Source organism: Telopea speciosissima, chromosome 1 (assembly GCF_018873765.1).
Source record: "Telopea speciosissima isolate NSW1024214 ecotype Mountain lineage chromosome 1, Tspe_v1, whole genome shotgun sequence".
Classification (NCBI taxonomy): domain Eukaryota; kingdom Viridiplantae; phylum Streptophyta; class Magnoliopsida; order Proteales; family Proteaceae; genus Telopea; species Telopea speciosissima.
In genome coordinates this window covers 25745641-25756990 of record NC_057916.1, presented here as the reverse complement: position 1 = coordinate 25756990, position 11350 = coordinate 25745641, and the positions used below count along the sequence as shown (strand labels likewise).

The window sequence follows — 11350 nt, the reverse complement described above, 5'->3', positions numbered from 1 at the left end:
AGTGGCTCAGTACCCTGTTTTAACCTCTTCCTCTTATCATGTCTTCTCACATTCTTAGTGTGTGTGTTTATTTCTCACACCTTCTCTGTCAGTGGAAAATTATCTCCTCCAGTTCCTTTCTGTCTCCCTTCATTAATCATAAATCATAAGTCATAAGTAAGTTTTCTATATAACTCGTGCTCTTAATTGCCCTGATAAGTTCATAGGTGTAGTTGTTGAATTGTTTTGCTCGATCTCCTATTTCATTCATCCGTTCATCTCCACTACAACTAATTCCTTCTTTTGTAGATAAAAAAGAATGGCGATTCTGAAATACGTAGGGATTGTGGTATTCTCATGGTTGTTACTGAGAATGGAGAATGGTGGTGATCATAATATGTGTGTGGAAGCATCTCACAAAGTATTTCCGGAGTGGCAGTCTCTCCAGGCCTCAAAGGTCAAGTCACTCCATAGAACCGCTTTTCACTTTCAACCTCCAAAGAACTGGATTAACGGTACCCGCGTTTAAACTTATAAATCTCTTTAATTATGATCTATCTATGTATCTCTCTCTCTCTCTCTTCTTCTGCTTCTTCTTATTCTTGGTATCCTTTTATTTTATTCTTCTGCAACTGGGCAAGTGGGTTAGGATCTTCTCCGGCCATTAGCCCCCCAAGGGCTCTTCTTGATTTAGAGTGGTGTTTGGGGTAGGGATGGGAGAATTAATAAAGAAGAATGCTATTATCTTGGAGGATTAGAACTCTTTCTTTTTTTCTTTTTTGAGGAACTCGGGTTAATTTGGGGCTTGGGGGGATTAGATTAGGGGAAAGTGTCAGTTTCTGGGCGTATGTTGGACAAGGATGGAGAGAGAGAGAGAGAGAGAGAGAGAGAGAGAGAGAGGGGCAATAACATGCACTAGGCTGGTGTTACATTAGGTGAGGTGAGCAGAGTCTCCTATATATGCTTTTGTCCTGTTTTTTTCCGTCGTTATTGTTGATGATGACGGGGCTTGAGGCCTACCAGTGCTTGGTGGGGTCGATTTGTTTACCCCTTTTGGAGTCCTGCAACTTTGCTGATATATGCTTCTGATATTATTCTAAAAAATTACAAACTAAGAGAGTAGAGGGAGCTGCCGGGAGGGTCAGTTGGAGTCTTGTGTCTTCAATTAGGAACTAGACAGTGAAGTAGTGAGGGACTCATTCAGATCCTCTCCAACGCGCCATCGGATGGCTGGGCGTTCCTTGTGATGAGTGGCGCCACCGTACCACTTGACCATATCGGCGGGATTTCTTCCCCACCCCCCTCACCACGGGGTCATGATTTGATTTCTCAATTGAAATCAGACTGTCGTAGTCAAAGCATATGTATCTTACTTATGGTCATGATAAAAGCTCATCTTTTTTTCTTGTGTTATCTGGAATTAGGACTTGTTTGCTTGCTTGCTTGCTTTCTTGGGGGTTAAGATTATTATATATATATATTGCTTCATTCTATCACGAGTTTGATGATTTTAAATAGATTTAAGATATGTTTCAGAGAATGTTTTTGAATTATACAATCAAATTTTTTTTTTTTTAATTTTTATTTTGACATTCCAAAGTCCAAACAACTCTTTAAATTTTATTTTTATTTTTCATTTGAGTAGACCAGACAAATCTGATGGAGATACATACGCCCCATGTAATGTAAAACTTTGCGACCCACATAGACAGTGAGTGTACCATCCATCAAAGCATGGGATTTTATGTGGGTGGCCCCCAGACTAGAGTTTTAAAAACAAGTTGAATCAAGATATGAGAGAAAGGAAAATGGATATGTATGTGGTCCATGCATGATTATCCAGAATCACAGACCTCAATTAATTGCACTCTGTCTTTTTGTTGCGAAGAGGGTTGTGTCTCACAGAGACCTCAATGCCACTAGTCTCTGGACTGGAGTATCCCTGCCCTGCGATGGAAGGCATTCCGTGACCTCCGTCGTCAGTAAAACCTTCCTTTTCTTTAACCCTATCCACAGTTAACTTTACTATCTGAAGCGAACCAATCCCTATCTATGTGCTATTTATGCGCTATATTTAATATTTGGCTTCTTCTCAATATTCCTTTCTGTTGTTGTTAGTTGTTACATTTACCTAGTTTGTCTCACTAACTTAACGAATGTGCGCACCGACAAGTTTGGGGAACTGCATTCCTGTTGGAGACTCCCCCGTAGGGATGTCAATCGGTTACTTAATTTCCACCGGATTAGGTGCGGGTTGATTCTATTTTGGTGTAGGAATGGTGAATCGGAAGCCATATATCACTAACGAAATTTTGGTTTAACACTTTTAACATATATATATATATATATATCAGGTAATTCGTTCTGTTATTAGTGTTCTACGGATAAATCACCAAACCCTACCGATAAATTTTTTTTTTATAGTTTTTTCAAAGTTGAAATTCGACCTTAAGTGAAAGTTTGTATTTATTTCTTTCTATATTTTTATGGTTTTTGTTATGTTTTTTTGGGTAAATTTTCACGTATCTCCCTTGAAGTATCACGTAATTATAAAAACATCTTTCAATTTTGAAAAATTTTGTATGCCCCCTTTAGGTTCATAAAAATTAACACTTACTCCCATTCCGTTAGTGTATGACTAACAACCTAAAAACACAAGGGTTGAACTAACAAAAATACCCTTGCAAGAAAAACACAAAAAATGAGTGACTTTGCCATTGCCAAGGCCACCACCCACCATTGCTGTATCCACCACCGCCATCCCCTATTACTACCATTACCACCAACACCACCGTGTAGTCCCATCCCACACCATCCTCTGCAGTGATCCATGGAGGGAAAAGCAAGCAGAGATCGATTGAATGGAAGATGAGGCTGGCGTTGGAATCCCCTCTTCCCGACCCCATACCTGTAGGATATAGCTCTCCACAAAATCTCCCCCATGGAATATCTGAGCTTACCATGCTTTGGATAATGACAGATTACATTAAGAAATTATAAAATTTCAATTTTCAAAATTAATTTCGCCGACAATATCAACGAATACGAATCACAAAAACTTTCAAAGGCAAAATTCCGCAATTGGAAAATGTAATAAGTATGGTGTTTTCTTGCAAAGGCATTTTTGTCAGTTCACCCCTTGTTTTTAACATCGTTAGTCCTACACTAACAGAATGGGGGCATGTGTTAACTTTGAAGAACCTAAAGGTGGCACGTAGAATTTTCCAAAATTGAAGGGTGTTTTTATAATTAAGTGATACCTCAGGGGAGGTACGTAAAAATTTTCCTTTTTTTTTTAATAAAAAATAATTTTATTTTGATGAATACATAATTTATTTAAATTTATTATCATATTTAGTAATAATATTTTTTCATATGAATTTTTTTTATTATAAATTAAATCTTTATTTTAATAATAATTAGTAATACAAAAAATATGATGACATAATCAATTTGTCTATCCCTCTCCTCATATTCATTTTAATTTTTTTTTTCTTGGCTTTCAAACATAGTTTTAAAATTCAAAAAAAAAAAAAAAAATTTTGAGGGCTCCATCCCATCTCGTTTATGAAATTGACATCCAACATCTACCCTTGTCTTCTTGGGAGCCACGACAATCTATTATTTTATGGTGTCAAAATGGAAACCAAAATGAAAAAATCGACTGGAACAAACTATTTGGTTCGGTTTTATGTTTTAAGAAACCAATAAAAATTGAAATCAATTGGATTGATCAAATGTGTTGAAACTGGTGAACTGAAAATCGATGAGGCTGATAAATATCAGGTTTTTTTTGTTTAAACTTCGGAGACCAACCCATTATCGGTCCAGTTCCTATCAAGAATGGATCATCAGGATGTATGTGCAGGTGAACGTATGTCTGAGAGCTAACTACATGTCCCTTTTAGTTTCCATAAATACAGTAAATGGCAAAATGGGACTGGTGGTTGCCTCTCACATGTTCATGTATTTGTAGAGGAATTGAACTCATTCCGATCAAATGACATATGTAAAAACCAATTGAAACAACGAACAAAATCAAACTAAAATTACTATTTTACACATTTATATTATTTCTTACAGTACACATGCATGGACATAAACAATGTTGCATACCGATTCAAAATAAAATATTTCATTGAATTAATAGGCAAGGCTGGGCATAACGGTTAAGTTGCGCTATTGCAACATGTTGGTTACAGGTTCAAAACTTGTAAACAACCTTTCTTGTGAAGTGCTACATACATTTTTTCCTAGTAGACCCTACAATAGCAGGAGTCTCGTACATTGTACGAGAAGGACGTTCTATAACCTGTTCTCTCTATCCAACGGTTGGAATGAACACATCAGTTGTCCACATGACAAAATAGATATCTTGTGATAGTCAGAAAATAATTTGTGACCATAATAATGCACTTTTTTTTTTTTTTTTTTGTCAAGAATTATTATTTTAGCCATATTGTAACTAAAACAATCACAATAATAAGGGTAAAGAGTATTTTGACATTCTTGTTTTTAGAACTAAAACTTCAAATTGTTGTTTTATGATCACTGCCAGAGGCCAAAAGTAGGATTCACTGGAATTCAATGAGAGCCTAGCCTGTTAACATTTTTTATTTTAATAAGCTCAGCCCAAACTCCACTCTAATATTTCATTCAAAATAAGCAATGCTTCTCTAATACCTTTGACTTTACTTGCTTAGTTTTATCTTTGTATTTGTTAGAAAACAATAAGATGGGCATAAGTATAAAACTTATCTGTTTTGTACAGAAGTTTGTATGTCGCCGAAATATCCTTGTAGAAGTAGGAGAAGGGATTGGTATCACCTATATCATCCTTTTGTATCATTTGAATTAGCAAATCTGTGCTCTGAGTTGAGTCGTACTTAATGTACTTTCCTTAAGGTATTTGAATGCCATGAATATGTGCAGAGCGGGTTGACCTTACATTCTCACCTCCAAGATAAAACAACTCCAATCACAAATGACAACACTCCAAGTGTGATTACAATAGGCAATATCCGAGGATAATACTCACTAGTTCATTGACACAGACTCACTACAATAGAGAAGAAAACAAAACATAAGATTGTTTTAAAATAGTATTAGAGAAATAGACAAGATCCCCTCTATTTATATCGGAGAAGAAGATACACGTCTAAGAGATGTCTGCAAAAGATATGCTCCAAAGCATGTGCCTTTTCCCACAAGGCTTGTTTGTTAGCCATTTAAACAAGACTTCCAATAGACACACTCGATCATTGGCTATTTATGTGTCTATTAAGAAAGGACTCAACCCTCTAACATACCTTTTATAAAATAAAATAATATTTTGAATCTATAATTTTAAAATTATTTAAAATTTCAACAATCCCCACAGATTCAAAATATTGATAAAACAAAATACTGAACTAGTGAATAAATTTAGACATAGTAAGACACATTGTTGGAGGTGTCTTTCGGACTTGAACCTACACTAGGTCTGATGAACTACGCTATAGAGTATGGGTGAAGTTGGATTTCTTGAACTTCTCCTCATTGGTGTAGCTGGCTAGCTCACCATCCATATCCTACTAGTTGACGTTCAAGACCTACCCCTTAAATATCAAATTGGACATTATATGGTCTTGTCCCCTATCTTAGTCTCATGAATATTAAAAGAGTTCGCCTTTTAAAAACTATTATCAGCAGGCAGCCACACCTCCTACATTCACTTAAGTCAGCCAGTGTACACCACAGCTAACACACCCCCAAATTTCGTAGGATTCGATTGATTAAGAGCCTAAAACACACCCTCCTTTCATTGTGGTAGTACTACTTTTTCATCTAACCAGAAGGAGTAGACATTTAGTAATACTAAACAGGCCTCCTAGTGACTTCATTTATATCCTTTGAACCTAATTCAGGAAAGTTCATCTTCACCTAGGTTGGGTTTCCGTCATATGGCCTATGACACAGAGCTTAAGGACTCAGTTTTGTCATGACTGTACTGAGTCGATAACACTATCTTCTTTAGCCTCACCAGATATATGTAACAACTACATAAATGTCTTTATTTCTCTATTGGCCATGCCATTTGCCTTCCGGATAAGGGCTTACATCGATTCAACTTCAGCTATCATCATATATCTGTTATTTAGATTATTAGCCTAGTGGCTCCCAATCCGACCTCCTTACAAAACCATAAACTAGTAAAATTATGGTGGTACCTATAACCTAGGTTTATATTATTGATTCTATAAATCACCCCCACTAACACATGTTTGTACATGCCACTTTTAAATCAAGGTATTGTTCCAAATATTTACATAACCAAATCTAAACATATCTATTAGATTCAATTTTCAAGTAAAGATTAATCATTCTACTTGGCTTTCTTCATCTCTTAAAAAGAGACTCAACATGTAAATATATGCATTCTCATCATAACCCCCACATATTGAGTTTATACATTCAGATATATAGGCCAATATAATATGAGAATGCCCTTGTGAGAAAACTGAAACCCTACACTTCCATACTAATTCACCTGCAACTTTATTCGCATATCAAACATAGCATATCAATAAATATTAATGCACCCATACAATTTTATATGTACATAATTATATGGACTATGCCATTTGTTTCTACAAATTTGGTTGTTCGACTTTATTTACCACTCAGTTATAATGCCCTTGCATCATAATTATTTCAATTTCGACCTCTACTAAGTCACCAAATGAAAAATAGTTGGGTTCAAGTAGCCTTAGAATGTAACCTTAAAACCACAAGTCACAACTACCAACACATGATGTCAACCAACACTTGTCAAAGGCACACCCTGTGAATGGGTTATTACGAACTCACATCACATTCTCAATCAAATGGCAATAAATAATAATCAAACATAATTACAAGTGAGATAATGTCATTCCATAATCCATTTCATCAATTCATTTTTTTTTAAATCATTTATTACAAGGACATTCTCATGTTTGATCCACTCTACGAACTGAAAGCGAGATCTTGCAAAAGGACACAAGGCCTGAATCTACTCATATGGGCTATGTAGATAAGGGGGCCAGTGTTATGATCGCTTTGAGTTATGCTCAAAGTGCAACATGTATGCTTACGTGTGAATTGTGAAGATTGGGAGAAAAAATACGAGTTGGAAGTTGAAGTATTATATTGGTTTATATCTCTAAATGTGATAAACCCAAAATGTGGGCGTTATTATGAACTCACACCACATTCTCAATCAAATGGTAGTAAATAATAATCAAACATTATTACAAGTGAAATAATGTCATTCCATAATCCATATGATCAATTCATTTTTTTTTTTATAAATCATTTATCGCAAGGATATTCTCACAAGGACATTCACATATTATATTGACTTATATCTCTGAATGTGATAAACCCTAAATGTGATAAACCCTAAATGTGGAAGTTATTATGAGAATGCGTATATTTACACATAAAGTTATAAATTATGGGATTAGATTTCGGCTGTGAAACCTCAACTTAAAAGCTGTGGTAATTACCCAAAAAGATGAGAATGTCTTTGTATCTTCCACTGCAATTTCTAACGCCTGTTCTCTGTTTTGTGTCTGCTGAACGAACACTTTGCGGAAAAACACAAAACTGTCAGACCCAAATGGTAAGGCTTTCAATCGATGAAGTCAGTTTTATTCCATGCTTGGTTTTTAATATATACTTGTGTTCTTAGCTCTGGGTCTTGATGATCAATGTTTTTGTTTATCTCCTCTCTGCAACAGCACCTATGTATTACAATGGCATCTACCATCTGTTCTACCAGTATAACCCCTACGGCTCTACCTGGGGCAACATTGTATGGGCCCATTCCATATCAACTGATATGATCAACTGGATCCCACTTGACCCAGCCATTTACCCTTCCAAGCCATTTGATGTGAATGGAACCTGGTCAGGATCAGCAACAATCCTCCCTGGAAACAAACCTGTCATCCTCTACACTGGACGTGATGGCCAAAAAAGGCAGGTCCAGAACATAGCTGTGCCAAAGAACACCTCTGATCCATTCCTTAGGGAGTGGGTAAAGCCTGATTACAACCCATTGATTGTGCCCAACAATGGCATTAATGCGAGCGAGTTTCGTGACCCCACAACGGCATGGTTAGGCCAAGATGGACATTGGAGGGTCTTGGTAGGCAGTAGGAGGAAAAACAGGGGAATGGCTCTGTTGTATAGGAGTATAGACTTTAAGTATTGGTGGAAGGTGCAGCACCCTTTGCACTCAGCAGCTGGAACTGGTATGTGGGAATGTCCAGATTTCTATCCAGTTGCTTTGGAAGGAGAGTTTGGGTTGGAGACATCTGTGAATGATAATGGTGTGAAACATGTATTGAAGGTGAGCCTTGATAAAGCCAGGTATGATTACTACGAAGTGGGCAGATATTTCGCGGAGCAAGACCAGTATGTGCCTGATATCACATCTGCGGATAATGGAATGAGGCTGAGATATGATTATGGCAATTTCTATGCATCAAAGACTTTCTTTGATTCTGGCAAGAACAGAAGAATCTTGTGGGGATGGGTAAATGAATCCGATACCGAGGACAATGATGTTTTCAAAGGATGGGCTGGTATTCAGGTAGAAATTTTTAGCAGTTAAGCTGTTTTTGTTATGAATTCTAAGAATAGTTTCCTGGTTTAGAATGCATTTTGAAACCCGATTCACCTCTATTTCCTCAATTCAGAATGCACTCTGTACCTAGAATCTATTCCGAGAATGCATTTTTTTTCTTTCCAAACACGGCCTTAGATTCTGATTTCCTTGGTTTAAACTTTCTTAAGAATCACTCCATTACTCAATGAGATGATGGCTAGGAGCTGATTTTTATTGTACAAAATATTATCTTCTTCTACAGACAATTCCAAGGAAAGTGTGGCTTGATAAATCTGGTAAACAATTGTTACAATGGCCGATCAAGGAAATCAAAACACTTCGAGGATTAGATGTTCATTTGAGAAGAGTACATCTTGCAAAGGGAGGCCTTGTTGAAGTTCGACCAATCACAGCGGCACAGGTTTGTTTCTTTTGTTAGCTTCTTCCTCTACTTGCAATTAACTTAAGCTTTTCTTACTCTTTTGGTGTCACCATTTTCTTCACAGGCTGATGTTGAGCTCACCTTCCACATACCTAATTTACACAAGGCTGAGGCCTTTGATCCAACTTGGGTAGATCCTCAACAGCTCTGTGGCCAAATGGGAGCTACTGTTCAAGGTGGGATTGGACCCTTTGGGCTTCTAACATTGGCTTCCAAAAATCTAGAGGAGTACACATCAGTTTTCTTCAGAGTTTTCAAAGGCAAAAACAAGAATGTGGTGCTTATGTGCTCTGATCAAAGCAGGTTTCTCTCTCTCACTCACTCTGCACATATGATCCATTTTCTTCAGAAATTAGTATACTATTGATTTCCTTTGGTTTTGGATTCTTTTTCTATGAAAAAAACAGGTCATCACTAAGGCCAGAGGTTCTTAAACCATCCTTTGGAGGTTTTGTGGATGTGGATTTGAGTGAAGGGGTGATATCTCTGAGGAGCTTGGTATGGCTACAAATTATGATGTTATGGGCATTATTGGTCTCTCTGAAATATCATTTTTCTTTTTTCCTTGTTTCTGTAGATAACCATGAATTGTATTTTGTATATCCGGCCAGATTGATCATTCTGCCGTGGAAAGTTTTGGCGCCAGAGGGAAGACTTGCATTACATCTAGAGTTTATCCAATTCTAGCAACAGGTAAGGATGCACACTTGTTTGCCTTCAACAATGGGACTGAAGCTGTAAAGATCTTGAAGCTGAGCGCATGGAACATGGACAAACCTCAGATGAACTAATTAATAAGAGCTTTGAATGGACTAGTTAGGCTATTTATTAGATGTTAGAAATTAACAAGCTAATGACATGAATGTGATGGCTAGATCTATTCTGTGCCAGTTTAACTAGATTCCAAAACATTGAGTAGAATGGACTCAAGGTATTCATCATTTTTTCATAATTTGGGGCTTTTTTATTATGGTAAATTACACCCCCTGAGTTTTTCCCTAAATTCAGTACTACCCCCTGTGTTTCTAAAATATACTTTCAGACCCCTAAGTTTAGGTTACTTGTTACACTCAACCCCACTATGTGTCTATGTTAGAGCCTTTCTGTTAGTTGCTGACATGGTGGTCATTGATGCCTTAAAATCACAAATATACCCCTAATGTTGTGTGAGCTTACCATTTTGCCCATAGGGCAACCCAAACATCACCCTCTCATCTCTGTTACTTGCCTCTGCTATCTTTCTTCTTCTTCTTCCTCCTCCAAACTTACCTGCCCCCACCCCTTTGCAACCCCATCCACGCAGGCTTAACCCTCCACTCTCTTCTTATTTTTCGTATTTCATTTTTTTTGCAACCTCACCCTGCTCACCCCTTTGCAACTCCACAGTCTAAATCCTAAGTCACCCTAGTTTTATTTTATGTGATCGAGCACTTGCCAAGAAAAGAAATAAGAACATATTTCATAGACATGCCTTCATTGTTAACAGGGGTAGCTTTGCCATTGGATTGTGTTACTGTAGAGGACGAGAGGCTCTGATGGAGACCAGCAAATATTAAAGAATCAATTTGAAAAGTATGATTATTATATTTAATTCGCCTTGCCTATGTTACCATATTTAAGTTGAGCTCCTTCATAACTTCCATATTCTTTCTAAACATCGGAGGGAACCTACTTCCTTAGTTTAATATGTATAATAATAAATCGAACAAATTATTATAAAAAAATGTTGAAATTGCAGGATTGGGTGTGCACACGGGCTTCAGCTGGACTTGGGCTGAGAGATATAAAAGAATACTAGCACATTACGTTCAGGACTCATTTCCAGCCTAGCCCGTTTAATTCATTGGGCTGGTGGGCCAAAACTTATAAGAAACTGTTTTGGGTTTCCTTTTCTCTAACCTGGCAGTGATCCTCCCCTCCCGTAAGTATAAACACACCCTTGAGGTATCACGTAAGTATAAACCTGAAGATGAGTTGCAGGTGTTTTTGTTTTTTTTTTTTTTTTCCTTCTTGCAAGGTAATTTTTGTTAGTTCACCCCATGTTTTTAACGTTGTTAGTCATAAACTAACAAAATGGGGGCATGTGTTAATTTTTGTGAAGCTCAGGGGGTTAAGGGGGTGTTTATACTTACGTGATACCTTGGGGGTGGTATGTGAAAATTTCTCAAAAAAAATTGGGAAAAAGAATATTGTCTGAGCGTGTGGCCCTTGCACCTAGACACAGCCACTTGAAATTACCACCCCGCCCCTAACAAAATGAAAAATTCCCTCTGTTCGATGCCCTTACACGTCCC

At 37.1% G+C, this 11350-nt stretch overlaps 1 protein-coding gene across 1 annotated transcript; it reads left to right on the top strand.

Moving 5' to 3' along the window:
- Window positions 1-355: 355 nt before the first annotated feature.
- LOC122641806 (beta-fructofuranosidase, insoluble isoenzyme 1-like) lies at window positions 356-9864 on the top strand. Its single transcript, XM_043835111.1, has 7 exons — window positions 356-494; window positions 7616-7624; window positions 7743-8599; window positions 8877-9035; window positions 9121-9359; window positions 9464-9554; window positions 9668-9864. The coding sequence occupies exons 1-7, from the start codon at window positions 377-379 to the stop codon at window positions 9845-9847; spliced, it is 1653 nt and encodes a 550-aa protein (XP_043691046.1). The 5' UTR covers window positions 356-376; the 3' UTR covers window positions 9848-9864.
- Window positions 9865-11350: the final 1486 nt, after the last annotated feature.

Coding starts and splice junctions, on each gene's coding strand:
- LOC122641806 (XM_043835111.1), top strand. CDS start 377: ATGTGTGTGGAAGCATCTCACAAAGTATTTCCGGAGTGGCAGTCTCTC. Junction 9,360..9,463: donor ATGTGCTCTGATCAAAGCAG/GTTTCTCTCTCT, acceptor TGAAAAAAACAG/GTCATCACTAAGGCCAGAGG. Junction 9,555..9,667: donor TGATATCTCTGAGGAGCTTG/GTATGGCTACAA, acceptor ATATCCGGCCAG/ATTGATCATTCTGCCGTGGA.